Source organism: Xiphophorus couchianus, unplaced genomic scaffold (assembly GCF_001444195.1).
Source record: "Xiphophorus couchianus unplaced genomic scaffold, X_couchianus-1.0 Scaffold1000101, whole genome shotgun sequence".
NCBI classification, from domain to species: Eukaryota; Metazoa; Chordata; class Actinopteri; order Cyprinodontiformes; family Poeciliidae; genus Xiphophorus; species Xiphophorus couchianus.
This window is the reverse complement of record NW_020963014.1, coordinates 144,298-166,690: the sequence shown is the minus strand read 5'-3', so window position 1 is coordinate 166,690 and position 22,393 is coordinate 144,298. Positions and strand designations below refer to the sequence as shown.

Below are 22,393 nucleotides of genomic sequence, written 5' to 3'. Positions count from 1 at the left end.
GTCGACTTTTCCAGACTTGGATGTTCAAAGTCAATATTTGTCCATCGTCTTTATCTAAAATCAAGATCTGGAAAATGATAAATCAAAATCCAGCCTGTGGATTGAATTGTAAACCTTATGTTCTTTACTTCTAGCTGAAGGTCCAGTTTTTCAGTTTCATGCCAAACAAAATTGGAGCTTGGCAGGTAAAAATGTCTGGTTTAACAGAAAACTAGGCAAAACTAAAAACGATATTACATTTGTTTTACAGACTTGCTTAACTCACTGTTTGACGCAATTCAAAATTACTGCAACAGCTCCCTCTAGCGATTAAAGTTGGTCACATCTGTTGTGTCAGTAAGGTAGTGTGATTTTGATGAGCATATATTAAATGTAGAGTAATATACACGCAATAGAGGATGTATAACACCTATCTAACTGTGGTGATATTATTCTCTTTTGTAAATGATTCCTCTGCAATTATTTCATAAAAATAATCATTTTAATAAATCCAAATGTGGTGTTTAATAAATTCATCAAGATACGTAAGAATATTTTGAAGCTGTCAAACTGAAGAAAGCAAATGAAAAAGTGAATGTGACGCACAAGTTTGGTTGTAAATGATAACTAAATAGTAATAAACTACCCGCAACAATATAAACAACAACAAAAACGTCACGTCTCGTGGACGCGCTCGAACTAACACCACGCGACAGGGATTGACAAGATGGCGAACATTTTAGAAACAGAGGAGTAACAACCGTGAAGGGGAGCCTCGGTAAGCTGCGTCCTTCTAAAATAACGACTTGTCTTGTTCATGAGAACAGTGTTTGATCATAATCTGGGAGTTGGTGGAAAGTCCCGACGGACGCAGTGAAAGGCGGGCCGATAAACGCGTGAACTAGTTAGGATATCAGCCCGGCATGCTAATGCTAGTTAGCATGCTAGGTTAAAATTAGCAGCTCACTAATCTCTTAATCACAAATCTGAGATCAGGAATAATATGCATCGGAAACTGTGAATGAACTCTAATTTAAGTTTAAATTGCTCGACGGTGTTGTTCCTCGTGTTTGATGAGTCGCTGGGTTTATATTTTGTTTTATAAACCTCAGAGATCTCGGGTTAGCCGAAGCTAGCTGGCTCAAGTTAGCAACTGGGGATGCACCACTTTTTGAAATATTAGCATAATAAAACAGAAGGCATTCTCATGCTGATGTGAAATGAATTGTTGTTTCTTTTACCGTTTAATGGTTGTCTTCAGTTTGGGCGTATTTATTATGCATTTATGCAACAATGAAGCTTCATGTTCAGACCAGGCAACCACAAGGACAACCCTGGTAAAGCGCGCTAACTCGCTAAGAAATTCTGGCTGGCTCTCTGAACAATCACGACTCTTAATGCTAAATTACACCACTTTTATTTTAATATATTAAGTAAATGTTCTGTTGCAGCTATAAGTGGATACATCTTAAGAAAAGTCAAATATATTATATTACTGTATAATCCTTGATATTTACGGTTTATAAAACAAATAAACACGCCCACTCCTGCACGGTAAACAAGCGCAATTATCGACTCGAGTCCATGAACAACGTTTAGCTTTTATGATCGGTGATTTGCATATAAACTTTTTAGTACGTAAAGTTTGCAAAAGTTTAAAGAGCTGTCTGTCAAAATAAAAAAAAAATCCCCTGAAGGAGAATTAACACCAGAATATTATGAGTTAATAAACATGTAATAGACTTATTCAGACCAAACAGCACGTTTGTTACTGTAGATCAAAACGTGCTGATTGTCTCATTTCTTTATTTGAAGTTGAAGAGTTTTGTAGTTTTAATAAGGCAGAAAGAATGCGGTTTAATTTAGTTATTCCAATGCAGTTGTAGCGTGTTGACTTCCTGATCTAGTCGGAACAACGGTTGAGTGAGTCACACACTGTCCATAAATGAAGAAATTGCTTTTCCTTGAGGGATTTATGCAGGAGAGTAACAGTACAAAGGACAGATGATTATACCTTGGTGTGGAAATTTCAACATCCTCATTATAACCATAAATGATGTCAGGCTTTTACTGAGTGATGCCAATTTCAGATTATTTTTTTTATGCCCAACGTTGGTGGTCTGAGTAAAATTGGTCGTCTGAGTATTTTTATTGGTTGTAGTTTTGAATCCAACAGAAGAAGAGATTTACTCAAATGTATTTCCGGAATGATTGTTTAATTACATTTAAAAGTGGTTTGAAACTAACACCACATGTGTTTATTATCTACAACTAAAACATCCATATTAGCTCATAACAGGAAGTGCTAATCCATGCCGCTCTAATGCTGTTTGTGTCTCTGGGCTCAGTGAGTTTGTGTTTCTGTTACTATTTTTAGAAAAGGTTTAGGTTGATGTTTCACATCCAAGTTTAACTGGCTATTTTAGGCCTGGGTCGGTTTTTAAATTCTAAAATATACAAGATTATTTTCCATCAGCCAAGAATCTTTTATCATAGAATGTTATTTTTTCTTAATTTAAAGGATTACTTTAAAACACAAGTCGTTAATATTTTTGCGCTGACCTTTATCTTCATAGAGTTAATGAAGCACAGACTGTCTAACTGTTGCTGCACACTGCTGGTCAGGTGGCTAAAAGAAGAGCTAATATCCTTTTCTTTCTCTCTTTTTGCAAGGCCAAATTGGTGGTCTGGAAATATTTTTGTTTCTTTATTTTGGGAAGAATAATAAAAATGTTCCATATACTCTGCAGTAAGTTTTTGAACGCTACTACTACATTTAGCAGATGTACTACTGCACCAATCAATTTTTATTTTCAGTTTTTAAATGAAAGAAATAGTAAATTAGGGCTGAAATTATTTTAGTTATTAATTAATCTATAGATTATACTGATGATTAATTTGAAGATTTTTCATTTAAGTTTTGTTACACAGCATTAGAAATACATGAAAAGGTTCAAATAAACAATTTGTCTTTTAAATAAGAAATACCTTTTATTGCCTACATTTTTTTGTGTACTCTAAATCAGCAGTGACTAATCAATAAAGTGTAGGGCTGATCTGTTGACAATTTTTTGGATTAACTGATTAATAATTGGATAGCAAAAGGTTCTTAATTAGAGATTTTATTACACAGAATCTGGACCAGCCAAAGATAAAACTGCAAATTAAGAAGTTTTAAGTAGAACATATTTAAAGACAAAGGGATATTTTATCTTAAGTACAAAATGTTTATATTTTTTGTACAGTTTTGACTTAATTACTGCTCTGAATGTGTTCTTTCAGTAAATGACAGCTTGAGTCTGTAAACACATATAATGATTAATGGATTACAAAATTAGCTGACAGATACTTCAATAATCAGTTATTCAGAGGAGTCATTTCAGCTCTATGCTAAATGGTTGGCTAAACGGCTCTATAGTAGAATTTTGTCAATGTTTTCTAAACTGTTTGAAAGCACAAAGTAAACTCTTATTTACTGAAAAGTTGGTTTATTTTTTAAATGTAATGTTAGAATTTGTTTGCCGCCTGTCAGTATAGAGTTGATAAAACCTTCAGTACAGACTAGATACAGCTTTTTTCTCTTCCAGAAACCACAGCCATGTCCTGGGATGTTCCCATTTCTCCGCTCACTGTGGTTACCATGGTAATATGAGGCTAGTTTGAAAGAGACACACGCACTCTCTGCCTCGTACGCGAACCCGCAGTCAGGCGTTGACTGTCGCAGGCAGAGTGCTCAGCCGGCCGGCAGGCCTGTGTGATGGACAGGTGTAAACACGTGGGGCGGCTGCGCCTGGCCCCAGACCACTCCATACTCAACCCCCAGAAGTGGCACTGCGTGGACTGCAACACCACCGAGTCTATTTGGGCCTGCCTGGGCTGCGCGCATGTGGCGTGCGGCCGCTACATCGAGGAGCATGCTCTTCAGCACTTCCAGCAGCAGCGCCACCCGCTGGCGATGGAGGTTAACGAGCTGTATGTGTTTTGCTACTTGTGCGACGACTATGTGCTGAACGATAACGCTACTGGGGATCTGAAGCTACTCCGCAGCACCCTCAGCGCCATCCAGAGCCAGCGCTATGAAGTCACAACGCGCAGCGGGCGAACCCTGCGCTCGGCTAGCTTCGGATCGGACGCGCTCATACCATGCGGCGCCAGCGAGCTGCAGCTGAGAGACGAGGACCGAATGTTTACCGCCCTCTGGCATCGCCGCCGGGCCCTCATCGGACGCATCTTCCGCCTCTGGTTTGGTTTAACCGATTGTGGGAAGAGAAGAGAGGAAGAGGAGAGGAGGAGGGAGGTAGAGGAGGAGCAGAAACGGGAGGCCAGGGAGAGGCGACGTGCTCTGAAACGGCAGCTGCAGGAGGTACTGGAGAACGTTCCGATCAGAAAGAGCCGTCGTCTGCGTCGGAAGAGCCAGAGAGTCGTGGATGCGACAATCGTGCCGACTGTTCAAAAAGATCGCAAGAAGAGAAAAAGCCAAACGGCCTCATCTCATTCTCGCAGGTCACGGACTCGAAGTCCTTCTGCTGCTGCGCCTAAGAAAGTGAGTCGGACGAAAAAGTCCCCTCCATGTCCCAAATCCCACAGACGTTCCTCTAACCCCAAATCTAAGCCCAGAACTACGCCATCCTTGTCCCGCAGCGCCCAGACGCCAGTCCGCCGCCGGCAGAGGAGCAAGCAGGAAGGCTCGCCTTTCAAACGGCGTCCCACCGTTACTCCCGGCGTGACGGGTCTGAGGAATCTGGGGAACACCTGCTACATGAACTCCATCCTGCAGGTTTTAAGCCATCTGCACGTTTTCAGGGAGTGCTTTCTCCGCCTGGACCTGACCCAGGCGCTGGAGCTGCTGGCGTCTGCCGTCCACGGCCAGCTGACGGTGAAAACCACAACGCAGTTCCCCCTGTCTCAGAGAAAGGGGCTCCAGTCGACGTCGGGGCTGAGCGGCGGGGCGTCGCGCGGCCGCAGCATGGAGCTAATCCAACCCAAAGAGCCCAGCTCCAAGCACATCTCCCTCTGCCACGAGCTGCACACCCTGTTCCAGGTCATGTGGTCCGGCAAGTGGGCGCTGGTCTCGCCTTTTGCCATGTTGCACTCGGTGTGGCAGCTGATCCCCGCGTTCAGGGGCTACGCCCAGCAGGATGCGCAGGAGTTCCTGTGCGAACTGCTGGACAAGGTGCAGCAGGAGCTGGAGAGCACCGGGAAGCACACCAACACGACCGGAGTCCCACAGAAACGCCTCATCAAGCAGGTTCTGAGCGTCGTCAACACCATATTCCACGGCCAGCTTCTCAGCCAGGTATGACACACCCACACACACACACACACCTTTAACCCTGTTGTCCAGCTTCTGCTCTAAGCTTCACAGATGCATTTAGTGACTGAGGCTGCAGCCTGAAGTGACCCAAATAAATTTTTTTTTGCCATAAAGTGACCTGCGTCTGATTGTTTTATGACAGTTTGAGAAACACAGATTGGATTTTTTCGAATGTGACCAGAGTTAAGTGTTGCAGAAAAACATCTTGGGGTGCAGTATATCAAAATGCGTCAACACAACGAATCTAATATGTAATTTAAAAAACAAGCACTTGACAGAGTTTGGCTACATCAAGGCTCACTGCAGAAAAAACAAAGTCGTCCGGAGCGATTAGACAACAGGTAAAGAAATTGTCAACACTCACCCGGAAGAGCATCATGGTGACAAAGCTAAACAAATAACCCAAAAAATTATTTAAGTTAACGAGCTAGCGCTGTAAGACGCTGGTTTCGCTCTCGCTGTTGGACCGCCGCTATGCGCTACAGACGTAGCACCGCTCAACCTCCATCCGGCAGTGAACTTTCACACCGAACGTCTGCTTAATCTGCAGCATGTAACTTAAACAAAAACATTATTTTACATAATTAAAACTTTTGCTAAAACAGATCATCTCTGGAGAAAAAAAAATCAATCTCCTCAGGCTCCTCATTGTGTCCTGCAGAATTACTCAGCTCAGTCAGAAACAGCCAATCAGAGCCCGCATTAATCAGCTAGCTAATCAGAGACAGCATTAATCAGCTAGCCAATCAGAGACAGCATTAATCAGCTAGCCATGCTCTCAGGAAATTTTGATTTAGTAACTCGGGATTGTTTATTTTGATGCAACCTGCATTTGACTTGGAATGAATGTTTTCTTTTTTTGTTGACATTATTTGATATATCCAGTGTTGAGATTTATTTGACTCATATAATTTATGGTACAGAGAACCTTACTGTTAAATGTTGTTTTATTGATTGCAGGTTTTTCAGTTGTCCTGTTGACTGAATAGCTGCTGCAAGTACTTTACATGTTTATGTCTAAATTAGGTCAATTTATAGGCATATAATTTTTCCATTTTGCCAGATCACATAGTAGCATTCATACCTAAAGCGAAAAATTAACACCCAATCCAGATGATCGGCCCTCATGGGTGATCAGCAAAAAACCTGATCGGAGCATCCCTAATAAATACTTTTGCAGGGCTCTGTAGAGGATGTGTATGTGGAAGAAGATAAGCAATGCCTCCTTGTAGCATGGGCACACACTGAGACACCTGCTCTAGCTGGACAGAAGGCCAAGTGTCTTCAGCTACTCTCTACTCTGACTGCTCACCATAACCCCGACTCAAGACTGCATGACAAAGAGGGAAGCTCCACTCATCCCGACTCATCTATGCAGGTGACGTGCCTGGCCTGCAGCCATCGCTCCAACACTGTGGAGCCTTTCTGGGATTTGTCTCTGGAGTTCCCCGAGCGTTACCATAGAAACAGCAGGGAGTCGGCCACGCAGGCGCCGTGCCACCTGACCGAGATGCTGGCCAAGTTTACAGAAACAGAAGCGCTGGAGGGAAACATTTATGCTTGCGATCAGTGCAACGGTGAGTGAGTGCAACACTCTGAGCCGCCTCGCTTTTAAAACATTTACACCTGATATTTTATTTAATGTAATGGGGAGCTACTGTGCAACATATTTTTACTTCCATTTGGGTCTCTACTGCTTCTGAAAAAACCCCAAGTGCTTAAAAAAACCCTCAGCTGGTAAAACCAAGCTGGTTTTACCAGCTGATTGGTACCGCACATACAGCGGTATGTGCTGTACAATGGCCGCTGTAAAAGACTAGCTGCCCAACGTTCACAAACTACATGTTGCATTCTTGTTGCTTGTGAAGGAGGCTGTACTTCTGCTTTTCAAAGATGTAAAGTTATATAAATTCTAGGGATATTTTAGTAATCAATTATTCTATCGATTATGTTGATGATCAAAAGAAGTTTTTGGCAGAGCATATCTAGAGACTAAAAAGGTTTTTGTTTTCATCTTAAATGCAAAATGTTTAATTTTTTATTACAGCTTTGACTTGATTGCTTTGTCTTAATTCTTTCAGCAAATGCCATTTTTTGGAGTCTGTACTCCAGTTAATTAATTGATTACTAAACTAGTCGACTAATATTTTAATAATCGATTAATCCGATCAATTGTTTCAGCTGTTTCAATAATTGCATATCTGTTTGCAGCCATTTTCACGTGTGAGTGTAAACATTGAGTTTGGGGGCTTGGCCAGCAGCAGCTTATCAGGATTTAAAGTGACAGAGGCCCTGAAACTGCTCATTCTGAAAGAAGCTCAAAAAAGGCAGAACTGACAAGACTAAAATTTAATTTTCTAAGAGCGATGTTTTGTATAGACCTCTCCAAACCTGTTTCTAAGCTAAATGCTCTGTATTAAAAGCATTTAGTGTAATAGAAGTTTATATTTTACCTTCCTCTCGCAGCAGCCCGACGACGCACATGCTCCAAAACAGTCATCTTGACCGAAGCAAAGAAACAGCTGATGGTCTTTAAACTGCCTCAGGTCCTCAGGCTTCACCTCAAACGCTTCAGGTGAGATCATGCTTCAAGTTAGCATGCTAATTAGCCGCACAGATTTGGTAAAACGGCAGCAGGTTTCAGCTGGTCGACTCACTGTGTCTGATGGTCAGGTGGTCCGGGCGGAACCACCGGGAGAAGATCGGAGTCCACGTCAGCTTCGACCAGCTCCTCAACATGGAGTCCTACTGCAGCCCCAGCGCCGCAGGGTCTCCGCGCCCCAAGCACTTCCTCTACGAGCTCTCTGCTGTCGTGATGCATCATGGGAAGGGATTTGGGTCAGGCCACTACACTGCCTACTGCTACAACACAGAAGGAGGTGAGGGGGAAAAAGCTGAAATTATTAGAATGAACAAAAAAAGAAAAGAAATACAGTTTGTATCGGTCATGACATAAAAAATAAATCAGGTATCCTTAAGGGCACACATATTCAGTCTAATTCTATGCTTTGTTCGCTGAACAACTTCATGCTAGAATTTCTGATTTATCTTTCTGCACCATTTGAAAGAAAGTTTTACAGTTTGTTTTGACATGTTTGACCAAGGTAGTCAGCTTATTGCTTTTATCAGTTTGTTGATTATTTACTTTCCATTGGCTGTTTTACTCCTAATTGTACTGATTGAGCAAATTGTTGTTTTTACATGTTTGACAAAACTTTTGAAGCCATTGGTGTATTTAAGTGAGCTGTACTGGTGCAGAGTTATCAAATACATTTGTAATTCAGTACATTTATATTTAAAAATATGTTTTAAGTTAATCCAGAACTTTTTTTTGTATGAGATTGGTCAATATTAAACCTCAGAGAGTAAAAAAAGTGGATCGGTGCATCCATAGTTCTGGTCCTGCATGGATTAAACCTGATTTGTATCACCAGAGTTGGGTTGTAACCAGGGTGGAAATTAGCTCCTGCCACTGGCCAAATGCGGGTAAAAGTATGAAGTGGCGTGTAAATTGGAGCAACACCTGTTGCAATTTTGAACAGAAAACAATTTGAACAATTTGAACAGAAAAAAACAAGCTGCATTCAGTTTCAACTTCTGTCCAGGGAAGGAGTGGCTGACTGAACTACAGACTGATGTACATACTGTATGTGGGACGGAACCAGACTGTCATAATTTAACAAAAAATATATATCAAATCTAAATTTTATCAACCGCGGCAGCACATTGATTGATTTCATTGATGGACATTGGGCTTATCCAATGAAATCCCTCAGTCCTCCTTGGCCCGCCCCTCTCCACCAAGGGTATAAATAGAGCCATTTCAGCTAACAGGTCAGAAAAACTACAACAACTAAAGCTAAAAAGTGCGTAAGTCTATTCAGAAAAATGTGTCAAGATGTTAATTACCACATCACGAAGGTATTACTCTCCCTCCCCGCCTTTACAAGCTAACGTGGGAGGGAAGTATGGGGGGGATATAAAACACAGTAGGTAAAATACAATATTTTCCCGGAAAAAACGGAAGACTGGACAGGTATGGGGATAACACAGGAATGATGAGGGCATGTGGAATGAATAATGATCACGTTTTGAGATGTTTTTAGTAATAAGAATAATTGTGAATTTCAATAGAAAACATAGGAACAACAAATAGCTGTTAGAAAACAGCTATTGATACCATTTAAAAATGTTAAAAAAATTACTTAAGACATCTTCAGTAAATATTGTCTGGGGGAGTTGTAGCCAAAATGTGGAAATGTTCAACATGGAAAATGATTGCAAAAATGTTTGGGTTGTGTAGTTAAATTTGCTGTTAGCAATTACTACAAGTGTACATACAGTACAGACCAAAGGTTTGGACACACCTTTCTAATTCAATGGGTTTTCTTTATTTTCATGACTATTTATAAGGCAAGAAATCCCACTTATTAACCTGACAGGGCAGGTTGACCTATGAAGTGAAAACCACTTCAGGTGACGACCTCTTGAAGCCCATCAAGAAAATGCAGAGTGTGTGCAAAGCAGTAATCACAGCAAAAGGTTGATACTTTGAAGAAACTAGAATATAAGGGGTATTTTCAGTTGTTTTACACTTTTTTGTTTAGTGCATATTTCCACATGTGTTATTCATAGTTTTGATGCCTTCAGTGTGAATCTACAATGTCAATAGTCATGAAAATAAAGGAAACTCATTGAATTAAAAGGTGTGTCCAAACTTTTGGTCTGTACTGTATGTATGGTAAACTTATTGTCAGTAAATTGGTTTTCATAGAGCTAAGAATAAATCATGTATTTTATGTCATTTGATTGTACTGGTGGGATTTGTAATTGAAAGACGAAAAAAAACAGTGGCTGATGAAAAATTTTCTCCACCAACCACAGTGGCTGGTGGAGAAAATGTTTAATTTCCACCCCTGGTTGTAACTAATTACTGTACATTTACTTGAGTGATATCGTTATGAAGTATCACGACTCTTAAATGAGTAAAAATTTTGGATACTCTACCTACTATGAACAACTTGACTGGATGAAAATATTTTAACCAAAAATGCATCAGTTGCAGATCTACATTTTATGTTAAACCGAGACTTCTTGTTTTGTTGTTCTCATGTTATTTTTTATCTGCCATTTGATGATCAAGTGAATGTACCACTATGCATTACTACTGGAAGTACGCTATCCTGTTTTAACATAACCTACTATAGGTACGAGTTACATACGTTTTATATTGAAAAAACAAATTTAAAAGTGCTTCTTCTGCTTTAATTTTGTTGTAATTATTATATTTGTATGTATCAATGTTTTCATTTTAGGTTTAAATATTCCAGAATTTGTGCATAATTTTATATTTTTAGTCCATCTGGTGACATAAAATAACACGAGTGGCCTTTTTACACCTTTTTTACTCTTACTCGGGTAATTTCATGGATGGCTACTTTTTACTTTTACTTGAGTAAAAATATGGTGAAGTAGTGCGTCAATGACTGTTTCTTTTTTTTTTTAGTCAGCCATAGTTATTGATTAATGAGTTAATCTAAAGTTAGTTAATCTTATAGATCGATTAACAATTAATTAATAAGCGGTCATGTTACTAAAAACCAGAATTTTCTTTCTGTAGCAGTAACACGAAGGGCTCATTTTTTCATAATATGCTGACTTAAAAAACATTACATTTTAACATTATTTTGTTTTATCTGTATTAAATACTCATTGAATTTTCTTGAATGATCAAACTTAGACATGTTATTAAAACAAAGCAGGTGTTACAGCCGATTAAAAAATAAAAGATGAAAAGACTAAAATAAGTTAAATACGAACCGATATTCGTACAAAAGTACAGTTTGTAATTACTCGAACTTATGTCAAAAACCCGCTCCATGAAGTATATTAACTCACGACAACCCTCAAAATCATGTTTTTCTTAATTTTTCTGCGTTATCTCCTTCGCTTTTCTGTCTTCACATCCTCACCTTCGTAGCAGATCATTATTTTCTGTTGAGAAGTAGACTGCTCCGTCACGTAGCTCGGCTAAATGAGCCCTATTAAGGTGAAATTTAAAGAACTTGTCGAGTATTTATATTTCAAAATAACTTCAGAAGTGTTTATATTTCTAAACAGAACCGCATAAAGTGCGTTTTACACGCCGCACCTGACTCTATTAGGACCGTTTCTTTTTTTTAACGTTCTTATATGGCCGCCATCTTTGTTTCTGTATGAACGGCTCCGTTTAAGGATGACCAACGGCGCCCTCTGCTGGATGGCGGCCAAACTACAACACTAAAAGAAAGTCCAACGTACGTGACTAGTTAATAGACTGGAACTAATGCTAATCAAAGTAACTATTTACTTACTTTGTAAGTAAATTGTAAATTGCCATTAATTGTAATTTGAATTCTCTGAGCCAAAAAGTATAACTCTTATCAGTTTTTTTCTACATTCAAACATATTTACATAGGAAATGGATTATGACTGGAAGAACATCTGTTGTACATCTGATATGGATCAGTGTTGACACAGACCAGCTATGTTGTAAAATATATAATATACAGCTTTGTTGATACGCATTTCCCAAATAAAGTGAATCGTCCCTTTTTTTCTGTAAATAAAACCCGTTTTCTTTTATTATGCTAGCAATAAAGTATCTCCTCAGTACTGAGTTTAATCAAAAATTTAATTTCATGCTACACTCCAGCCCCGTGACTCAATCTCTGAACACAGATAGATTAACGATCCATGATTAACCTACAGAACTTTCTATTACTGTGCCTGCCAAGTGCCTGAATAAAATGAGTGTAAAAGAACATGAGGTTTAAATTTTTTATTTATTTTTTTAAATCACTAAAAACTTCAACCCACCTAAGAATGCAGACCTCAAATCAAAAACATTTGACAACATAAAACGTTCACGATAAAATCCTATCAGGATTTTAATATAAGAGGGGAAAGTGTAAATAAAACAGCAGGCATATCATAACTTGTACATTTTTATCAAACTTCAGATGTTGCCTATATTCTTGTAGCAAGTTTTTCCTGGTTTTTGGGTTTTATATAACCGACTTGATTAAATTTCTCTCTTTATTCTGAACTCGACTGTTCAAGAAATAACTCTTTGAACTGTTTTATTGTATAAAAAGTAATTACATTGTTTTGATGGAAAAAGTAAATTTTTGTTCTAATCTTCTCTTTTCCAGGCTTCTGGGTTCACTGTAATGACTCTAAGCTGAATGTGTGCTCAGTGGACGAGGTTTGTCGGGCTCAGGCCTACATCCTCTTCTACACACAGCGAGTAACTCAGGACAAAGACCGGCCACTATAGAATCAGGACCTCTCTCCTGAACTTTGACCTCCACTGTATCCCGGCCCAACCTGTCGCTCCTTTTCCAGTATTTCTTCTAAAACCTGGGATCATGGGACTTTTTTTTTTTTTTGTCTGTATTTCTAAGTTAGGAAAAATAAGAGGAAGGACTCCTTTTGTAAAAACCAAGTTCTGCTTTGTGAACTTGTTGTAAATGGTGTTTATATATGTAGGTATTTTAAAAGAAAATGCTGATGTGATTTATGTAAATTTGTATTTTATTAAGAAGAGAGTATCAGCCAAGGTTTGTCTCTGGCAGGGAGAGTTCTCATCTGCCCGCTTGTTGATTGTAAATGTTTGTCTGTTTAGCAGCTGAAATGTTTCTCAGTCACTTTAGATTGTTGAAGTGGATGTAGGTTAACATGTCAGTCACTCAAGATGGCATTCGGGTCATTTTCCTGACAGAAATGCACTAGTTTATACAGTTTTTAACTTCTTTTTGTACTCAAATTACGGTTGTTTCAAAAAAAAAAAATATGGAAACCTACAGGACAGGACGTTTGGGTTTGAATAAATATTCAACATGGTGGAAACTTTCCCAAGGGATGACCTGTAGCATTGTGCTGCCACCTTTCTGCTCCAGAATGTAACTGCTTTAACAGAAACATCCCCAAGCAGACAATAATAGAAAAAGTGCCCTTTTGTCTCAAAGTATTTTTATAGTTCTTATCAATTCAGCAGCACTGCGATCCATAAAAACCAGCATTTAGTCTATGAATGTATTTTTATACAATCTTCAGTGGTTTTACGAACTCGACCATCAAATGTTAAATTTTTTTATGATCCATTGTTCAACACCAGCATCTGTTTTTATAAAGATTTTACTGTATGAATCTGTTCATTAGAGAAGAATCACAGCACACTTGGTTTTCCTTTCACTGTTGAATGGTCGGTTTCTGGCATTTTGGTTACTACTTCACGGTGTGTTTGTGTGTGTGTGTAAATTTTATGGAAGTTATGCTATGCAAATTGTTACCTCAATTTTTATGTCTAGAAAAAATTACCTCAATAAATGAGATTATTTTTTCATTTTTCTACAAAGATGGGAGTTTTTGTCTTTTTTAAAATATGGTATCTGACCACTTTAAACAAAGTCAATATTTGATTATTACTTTATTTTAAAAAGTTTATCAACAGGTTAGAGCAAGTCCAATTTAAGAAAAATTTAGGACTTCCTAATTCCACCTTGCATAAAGTTTAGAAAAAAAAAATACAAATACAGGGGTTGGTTGGGAGATCATGCTAGCAAAAACTGACATTTTGGGGTTTCTTGTCAGCGGCTTGGTGTATTTCTTATTTTTGTAATACTGTGTATGTCTCTCTTTGCACATAATGTGCCTTACATTATATGGTTGGCAACAGAATTGGGCCAATTGGCGATATATTTCTACTTATGATAGACGTAAAAAAGTTAACTAGCTAGCAGCAGTTTATTAGCAGCTAGCTAGCAGTAGATTCAACCGCCTGGAGCAATCAAGAGGTCTGCTCGCCCCCGCCGGAAAAAATAGATAAAATAGTCCTGATACAACAAAATTTAGGTTCTGTGATTAACATGTTATGGCTAACCTAATAAATATATATATATATATATAAATATATATATATATATTTTTTTTTTTTTACTAATGCCGTTTCGTTTCAAGTAGACAATCGAAAAATTTAATTGTCTGGTGCTTACGTGCAATAAAATACGAATAGTAATTTACCAGCTAAAGATGCTGGACTTTTGCCCTGCCAACATTTAATTTCCGTATTTTTTATATTTAATTTAGTGTGTTTCTATGTTGTCCCACCAAATGACCGTTGGAGTTAGGAAACCGCTGGTAAAGAGGTAAAGACTACGGACTACTGATTTACGTTTTTAACTTATTCTAAACTTAAAAAATTTTAAGTAAATACTAATTGACATCTAATTGTATATTTATGTGTTTTATTATAATGGAACAAAACAATAAAAATATAGAAATATTTAGGGCTGAAACAATTTATCAGATTCAGTCATTGAAATAATCGTCAACTAATTTGGTAATCAATTAATCGTTAACTGGAATTTACACTCAAAAAGGCAATTTGAACATACTCAGAGCAGTAACTAATCCAAAACTTTCAAAATATGTATGATCATTCTGTGTTTAAGATAAAAATAAATAAAACTTGTATGTAAATGTTTCATATAGAAATATGTGAGTGACGGTTTTAGCTTACATATTGGATAAAATTAGCTAAAAAAATAAAACAAAAACTTTAGTAACCAGCTTTTGCTATGTAATTATTAACCATTTAACCATATGTTGACGCTAGCAGTATTATTTAGCTACAGACGCATCTTTTGCTACAAATTAAGTGTTCAATGAAATGTTTATTCAACAGAGTAGTCAGAATAGGTCTAAATAATAAAAAGTTAGAAGAATTTGTCAAATATCTTTTTTTTATAAACATTAAAAACAACAAGCAATGAGCAAAAATTATTTTAATCAATCTTTTTTTTTCTTACAAAAACATTTCCAAGGAGAGTTCCAAATGAAGCATCTTAACTGGAGCATACAGTCTCTGCTGCCGCTTTTCTACGATATTTTACAGAGACTGGAGGGTCAGAGTGCAGATTTCCCTCCTGTAGCGACAGAAGCCGGACACACAGCTGCAGGGATGTGGCGTCTGAATGAAGATGGCATCTATTACTACAGCAACCCGCGCTTAAATGTGCAGTAAAGTTTCTATGCAGTGATTTCCCATCATGCATTGAGCTGAATACTTCGTAAAATCATCTGCATCTTCGTTGATTATGGAACTAAGGTCTCAGAGTGGAGTCGTTAGACCTGACAGGGAGGTTCTGGGTTTGCGTTTCTCTTAATACTGGGGGTCGCACCGAGTTCGCTGGCAGCTGCAACACGTTTCTAAACAAGGTCCAAAGTTTGCTGTTGAGTTTTATCTCTCCTTGGAAGCTGAGGAGTGCATTGTAGGCGGCCTACAACAACATTTCTCATAGTTTCAATGACTCTTCTGAATAAAACTGCTGTTTCTCAATCAGTGTCTGGAGGAGCGGTGACGGGGCGCCGGGTGGAAAGGTCGGGTCGGGGGTCAGTAGTCGTCTCCTCGGCTCACCACCTCCTTGCAGGTGGGCCGGAGCAGGATGGTGTGCTCGAACTGAGCCGTGTAGCAGCCCTTGGTGTCGCAGAGCGGGGGGTAGGGGTCCACAATGCCCAGGTCGCACAGGTTCTTCAGCGCCATCAGGTACTTGCTCTCGCCCAGGCGGTCCAACCAGCGGCGGCAGAACGCCAGCGTGCCAAAGTTCTCGTTGATCACGTTCAGCAGGTGCTTCGCTCGCGGCAGCCTGGAGGGAAAAGAAGAGCAGCAGGATTTAACTCTAACTTTCATACAATACCTATATTGTGTTCATTCACAAATTTTAATGTTTTCATAGAGATTTTATTTGATAGATTGATCAAAATAAAAATATAGGGGTTTTCTGGGCGATCTTTAAAAAGCCTGACCTTCTGATTCCAATTTTGGCCAATACCAATTTTTTTTGTCTGAAATGTCGTTAAATGTAGCAAGAAAGTCGCTCCCAAAGTTAAGGAAATTTGCACTGATGAATCGATTCAAACGTAATAAAAAGTTGTGTCATTATCAAGTGAACCAAAAATAAACATCTGAAGAAAAGGATGCACATTCATATTCAACTAGTGATTATTTTAGTCAGATTTTAAAATTGGGTATATTCTGCAGATTTTACATTTAATACTCTTTCATACAATATTAGAAATACATTAAAACATGCAAATTAATAACTCAAATTCTGTTTTAAATAGGAAAATAAACATTTTATTGTCTAAAACACAACAACAGCATTCCTTTAGTGAACATCTGATCATTTGTAGTTAAGGAAAATATTTCTAATAACAGCAGGTGAGAATCTCATCTCTTTCTGCTTGACTTATCAATACATTAAAGGGCTAATTCCATTATTAATTTGGGTTAATTGATTAATAATTACAAAATAGAGTTTAATAAGAGATTCATTTTTAATTTAATTTTTGAGGACATATTTACAAAGCTTTTTTAATTTTTACATAGAAACTTGTATTTTTTTAATACAGTTTTGGATTAATTGCTGCTCTTCTTTCAGCAGATTTTCTTTTTTTAGTTTGTCCAATTACTAAATCAGTTGATTATTCCAATAATTATGATTACGATTCACATAAAATGTCAACTTAAAAGTTGCTGTGACAAAATGTGGAAAACTTTTGGATTCAGTAAACGTCAGCTGGATTAAATGTTTTGACAGAATATTTTCTGTCTTCAGTCAACAAGAATAAAGTGAAATGGGATCGAAATCTTCTCTGAACTGAGCGGCGAATGCGGCGCGGCCTCACCTGATTGGAACATGGCCGACGTCAAAGTTCTTCATGTAGTGGGAGCACTCCATGTCGTCGTGGACGACGCCTTTCCCCGTGCTGCCGAACGTCTCGATGGCGTAAACCTCTCCCTCCTAAACACAGAAAACACACTCAGCACAGACCGACATCCCAGTTCAACCATTAAAACCAGTAAACACCACCCACCTCCATCCTGGTGGCTTCGCCTCCCTTAACGATGGGAACCGTCTTCCCAGCATGTATCCTGTACTGGCCAATGGAGTGACCGTTCAGGTTTCTGATTGGCTTCACTGAAGAAATAAATAAAACCAATAAGAACATAAAAAACTTTTCCGTATTTTTATGCTATTAAAAGCATCTTAAATCCATTTCTATCAATATTTCAGCTGCTTTGATTTTAGGTCATATTAAGGTCAAGCAAAAGTTTTTCTTACAATAAAGTCATAATGTTTCGATAATACAGTCGTAGTAGCAATAAAAATAAGAATAAAGTGATACGGCAATAAAGTCAAAATGCACGAAAAATAGTCGTAATATTAGGAGAATAAAGTTGCAATTTTAAGAGAACTCCAAAATGAAACAGAACAATGAACTATCCAAGCGTTTTTCTTCTTCTAACAACTTTTTTTCCTCAAAATTTTAAGATGTTCTAATAAAATAGTGTCTAAAAATATAATAAAATAAAATGTGACTATAAATATTATTTTTTATTTATTTATTTTTAAATCAACTTTTGTTGCAGCTTCAGAAATAAATGGATTTTAGTTAAACTGGTTGATCTGATATTATAGGTGGATTTTATTATTATTTTATTTTTCTCATTGGTGGTTTCGGTACATTTGTATATTTTTAATAAAAACCTTTCAGTAAATATACTAACCAGTAAAATCAGAAATTGTATCTGGTATGAAAAAGAAAAACTCATTCATTTCTAATCAGAGGGTTTCCTCCAGTGTAATATAAGCCTGGCGGGCCACCAGGCTTATTTGTGCCCCCACTAGGCTAACCACTGCTTATTTATTTAAGTTTTTAAAAAATGTTTGGATTTTTTAAGACTTGATATTCGGTGTTCAGGTATTAATCTTCCAATAACACATGATTATCAAGTGATATTTTAGAATTTCCTGTCAACTTTAAACATTTCTTCACTCAAAAACACAACGGGCCGCTGGATGAATGACTCCCCGAGCGCCCAACCACCGGGCTTAGCAAGTTTAGCAACCTTGTTAATCCGCTATTCGGATGTTGTTATAAAACCAGGTCTAATAAACACCTTGGTATGTTTTCCCGTCGAGCTCCACCTCGTAGGACTCCATCACCTCCTGAATCGCCTCGCCGACGTCACACAGACGCACATCGATGCCGGCGTTCTGCAACAGACAAACAGCAGCGCGTCAGCTGCAGGTTCCTTACAGATCAAACATGGCCGACATGTTTGAGTCCTACTTTGATTCCAGTGTTGGTGGCGTCCTGCACGGCCTCCAGCAGCTTGTCGTACTTTGGGTTAAACGTGACGGTGAAGGCACAGTCAATGATTCTCCCTGCGGGAAACACCGGAAGCAAGGAGAATGGCGGAAAATTTAGAGATCTGATGTTTGAGCTGTTGTCGGAGAGCGAAGCTGAAGCAGCGTTTTACCGTTGATGTGCGTGCCGAAGTCGATCTTGCAGACGTCGTCGTACTGCAGGACGGTGGCGTCTCCCGCGTTGGGGGTGTAGTGGGCTGCACAGTGGTTGAGGGAGCAGCCGGTGGGGAAGGCCAGTCCGGCGTTCAGCCCATTCTCCTTTATCAGCTTACGGGAGCAATCCTCCAGGCGCTCGCTGGGCGGAGGAGCAAAACATTAAAACCGGGAAGGAAAACGTCTAAACAAAAGAGGCTTGACCGCCTAAAAACCACAAAGAGAACTGAGTGAGGAATCTGTTTTATTTATTTATTAACTTTGAAGTTTTAATTTGTGGAAAATTTAGATAATTCTACAAAAATACTCTTCTTAGTTCAGACTTATTAACTTTAATATAAAAATAATGTGTAGGAAGTCCATAATTGATTGGTTGCAATGATTCTTCAATCCAGTTGGGGAAGAACTTAATTTCTGAAGTTATTGTATTAGAAAGACTGAGAAATTGTGTGAATGGGAATCCGATGCTTTTAAAAAATGGGTATTAGTTCTAGATTGTCTCAAAATTAAAAGGCCAGAGTCCAGCAGGGTCCACTGCAGTGAAAACCTCCTGGTTTTTCCACCAAATACTGATTTCTGAACTCTTCTTGATGAAAACATTAGTATTCTTGTTTCTAAATTAATATGAATTTGTTTCCTTTGCTTTATTTGAGGTCTGAGATCACTGCATCTTTTTCGTTATTTTGACCATTTCTCATTTTCTGCTAATAAATACTAAATTTTTGCTTGGAAATTCAGAGACATGTTGTCAGTAGTTCATAGAATAAAAGAACAATGTTCATTTTACTCAAACTTAAACCTATAAAAAGAAGTAAAATCAGAGAAACTGATCATTTTAAGTGGTCTCTTAATTTTTTCCAGAGGGGTTCATCTCTAATAATTATAAAATAAAGTAATGTGTAGGCATTTAGAAAATAACCGTTTTATTAAACAAGTGTGTGTCTGAGATGTGAGCCGCCTCACCAGATCTCTATCATGGTGAGTCCGGGTTTCAGGAAGCTGCGGACATGTTTCCGAACTTGTCTGTGGGCCTCAGCCGCCTGCCGGAAGTCGTTCCACACTTCCTCGTTGGCTTTGTCCATCACCCGCCTCTCCTCCATGGTCATACGCCACGTCGCACTCCGACTGGGAAACCACAATACGGGTTAGCACCGACAACCTCGGAGAACCAAATGATGTTCACCGAAAATAAAGAGACAGCAAAAACACTCACCCGTCCTGACAGACGGGATATTCGCACTCCTGTCCGATGGGAAACACGCCGCTTGGGTACAACTCACAGATGGGAACAGACGGAGGATCCGTTTGAGCTTTGGCTGAAAAGTTTACCAAAAAATAAACAAATAAATAAAAAACAATGCATGACTTTATCTTAGAATATGAATCTTCAAAAAAAAAAAAATCGTCCTCTTACATCCTTTCTTCTTCTTTTTCTTCTTCTTCTTTTTCCCTGCTGCGTTTTCGCCGTCGTCTCCATCTGAACAAACAGCCGTTAAACCGACACGTTGAGACGTTAAAGTAACCGAATAACAAACTGCTGATTTGTTTAAATATTTACCCTCCTCGCCTTCTTCGTCCTTCTCCTTGTCCTCGATCGCCTGCTGCTCCAGCTGCTTAGTCACTTCCACCATGCCGTCCGACGCCACACCGTCCGCCTCAGGCTCCACAGCTGCAGCAGGGAAACAGGTGGAGATGATTCAGCTACTGTAGTATTTACCAGTGCTTTTTCACAGCTAAAAGGACGACTACTAAACGTTCTTTGGACAATATCTAGTTTATAATTGACATTTTTTATCTCTTAAGGAAGGTATTAAATTCCATGATTTGCACACTGTTGAATAAAATGAGGAAAGAAAGACTTGTTTTGTTTTCTTTACGGCTAAAAAGCATAAACTAATTATTTCTGTGTACCGTTAAATTAAAATGTTAAACTTTAAACTACATCACACGGTGCATTTTTGTAAAGTAAGCAACAAACAAATAAAGTCCACATTTAGGTGATATGGACTACAACTTTTAAATAATTAAAATATAAAACAAGTTATTAAAGTTTATTTGAAGTGAAAAAATACGTACAATACTTTGCCTACACAAACACTTTATTCAACAATAATAATAATAATAATAATAATAATAATAATAATTAGATATGCAAAATATAAGTTGTAATCATTAGAGTGGGCTTTTAATTTTTTGTAACAAACAAAAGTGAAATATAATGCAAAGTTTGGTTTGAGAGAGGCTGAGACAATGTAATTAATTTATTATTTAATTTGCTGATTAATGATGACACATTCTCCTGTTTTCTTACGTAATAACTACATTCAAAAGAGAATTACGAATCAGGAAAACTTGGCAGAGTTTCAACGCCATCGGTGAGCAGCAGCCAAAAGGTGGGATCGGATAACAGGAAGGAGTTTTACAAATATTCTGAAACATTAATTTTATGCAATTTATACTTAAAGACGTGTTTCTTGTTCTGAAGCGTTTGCTGAGGCCTGACAAAGTCCAATATACTCTGCTGTAAAACACGCATGGCTAAAAGACGGGAAACGTCAAGTTCCGCCCGTTAGCTGCGGCGTTTCCGGTTTCCCTTTCAAAATAAACGCCCGTATATGTATAGGTTTTTTTTAAGACTATAAAACTGAAAAGCTTATGCAAGCTAAATTGAGCTTGTTTTTCTAGAAAAGCTGATGGATTTTGTTGTCAAACACACAACGCTGACTTTAACTTACCGGAAGTAAGGAGATTCACTTATTTTTGAAGGAAAGTTTTAGTAACTAAAAATTGCCATGTTAAACAACAATGGCAATCCATTAGAGGGCAAGTTCAACCTTTAAAGTAACACAAATAGTTAAAAAATGTAACTAGTTAATCCTAAACTACGTCATTCTACGTAACATTGGCTTTATTGAAGCCTTTTTTAAATTTTTGTCAATAAAACCGAAGAGCACGAGAATAGGCTTTAAAAACAAGACTATAAAAACAGAATTGTCGTACATTGAATACATTTCTTGAAAACAAACCCGGGGAAGCTGAAAGGTTCTCATTCTGGTTTGTTACATTTAAAAACAATAACACTGAATTCATCCAATTTGGAAATGTTTCACCCACTTCAGATATCATAACCGGTATTTTTAAAGTGAGTGGAATAACGCAGCACAAGTTTAATCGTTTTTATTAACTGACATCTTTTAGTTTACCTGTTTTTAAAGCAACATATAATCTAGTTTCTCACAGGCTGAAGACTAAAGAAACTGCAGCTGGCTTAGCGTTTCACAGCTGTAATTAACGTAGAAAGTTTGCTATCATTAGCGATCCGCTATAACCCAAAACTTCACTCTGAAACAAGTATGCAATGTAAGAGTAGTAAATATAAGTGTATGAGCATTTATGTCATGTAAATTATAAGGCTACATTTAAATATTTCCGACTCCGACGCGGCTAACCCTGGCTAGTTTGACGCAGCTTTAACTAAGCTAATGTTAGCTTCGTTAGCCTGTTAGCACAACAGCAGCCACAGAAAACCCTCACCTGACGTTGCAGACTTGCTCTTTTTCTTCTTTTTCTTCTTCTTTTTTGCTGCCTCGTCCACTGGGTCGGCCTCTTCCCGGACCTCGGCGTCCCCGTTCAGCTCCCTATCGTGGACAGGCTTCTGGTTCACTATCTGCTCCGCCACAACGTCCGCCAT

At 38.3% G+C, this 22,393-nt stretch overlaps 2 protein-coding genes across 4 annotated transcripts; one reads left to right on the top strand and one right to left on the bottom strand.

The window, feature by feature from the left end:
• Positions 1 to 666: 666 nt before the first annotated feature.
• On the top strand, positions 667 to 13,691 carry usp44 (ubiquitin specific peptidase 44). Of its 3 annotated transcripts, none has more exons than XM_028011782.1 (6): positions 667 to 757; positions 3,567 to 5,275; positions 6,672 to 6,870; positions 7,760 to 7,868; positions 7,967 to 8,172; positions 12,487 to 13,691. In XM_028011782.1, exons 2-6 carry the CDS (start codon positions 3,737 to 3,739, stop codon positions 12,609 to 12,611), a joined length of 2,178 nt encoding a protein of 725 aa, XP_027867583.1. In that variant the 5' UTR covers positions 667 to 757; positions 3,567 to 3,736; the 3' UTR covers positions 12,612 to 13,691. The 3 variants fall into 3 exon arrangements, with proteins under 3 accessions (XP_027867583.1, XP_027867582.1, XP_027867581.1); XM_028011781.1 differs by having other exon boundaries at positions 6,474 to 6,870; positions 7,763 to 7,868; XM_028011780.1 differs by having other exon boundaries at positions 6,474 to 6,870.
• A 1,412-nt stretch (positions 13,692 to 15,103) lies between these two features.
• Positions 15,104 to 22,393, bottom strand: LOC114141333 (methionine aminopeptidase 2). The gene is made up of 11 exons (XM_028011784.1): positions 22,237 to 22,393; positions 20,261 to 20,371; positions 20,117 to 20,179; positions 19,916 to 20,018; positions 19,666 to 19,827; positions 18,663 to 18,844; positions 18,473 to 18,567; positions 18,300 to 18,396; positions 17,213 to 17,316; positions 17,024 to 17,139; positions 15,104 to 15,981 (listed from the first exon to the last, which is right to left on the bottom strand). Exons 1-11 carry the CDS (start codon positions 22,391 to 22,393, stop codon positions 15,729 to 15,731), a joined length of 1,443 nt encoding a protein of 480 aa, XP_027867585.1. The 3' UTR covers positions 15,104 to 15,728.

Excerpts from the sequence above, each read along its gene's own strand:
- usp44 (XM_028011780.1), top strand. The coding sequence starts at position 3,737 with ATGGACAGGTGTAAACACGTGGGGCGGCTGCGCCTGGCCCCAGACCAC. Across the intron at positions 5,276-6,473 it reads ACGGCCAGCTTCTCAGCCAG|GGCTCTGTAGAGGATGTGTA; the intron begins GTATGACACACC and ends ATACTTTTGCAG. Across the intron at positions 8,173-12,486 it reads CTGCTACAACACAGAAGGAG|GCTTCTGGGTTCACTGTAAT; the intron begins GTGAGGGGGAAA and ends TCTCTTTTCCAG.
- LOC114141333 (XM_028011784.1), bottom strand. The coding sequence starts at position 22,393 with ATGGCGGACGTTGTGGCGGAGCAGATAGTGAACCAGAAGCCTGTCCAC. Across the intron at positions 19,828-19,915 it reads TATCCCGTCTGTCAGGACGG|TCGGAGTGCGACGTGGCGTA; the intron begins GTGAGTGTTTTT and ends GTGGTTTCCCAG. Across the intron at positions 17,317-18,299 it reads CGACGGGAAAACATACCAAG|TGAAGCCAATCAGAAACCTG; the intron begins GTGTTTATTAGA and ends TTATTTCTTCAG.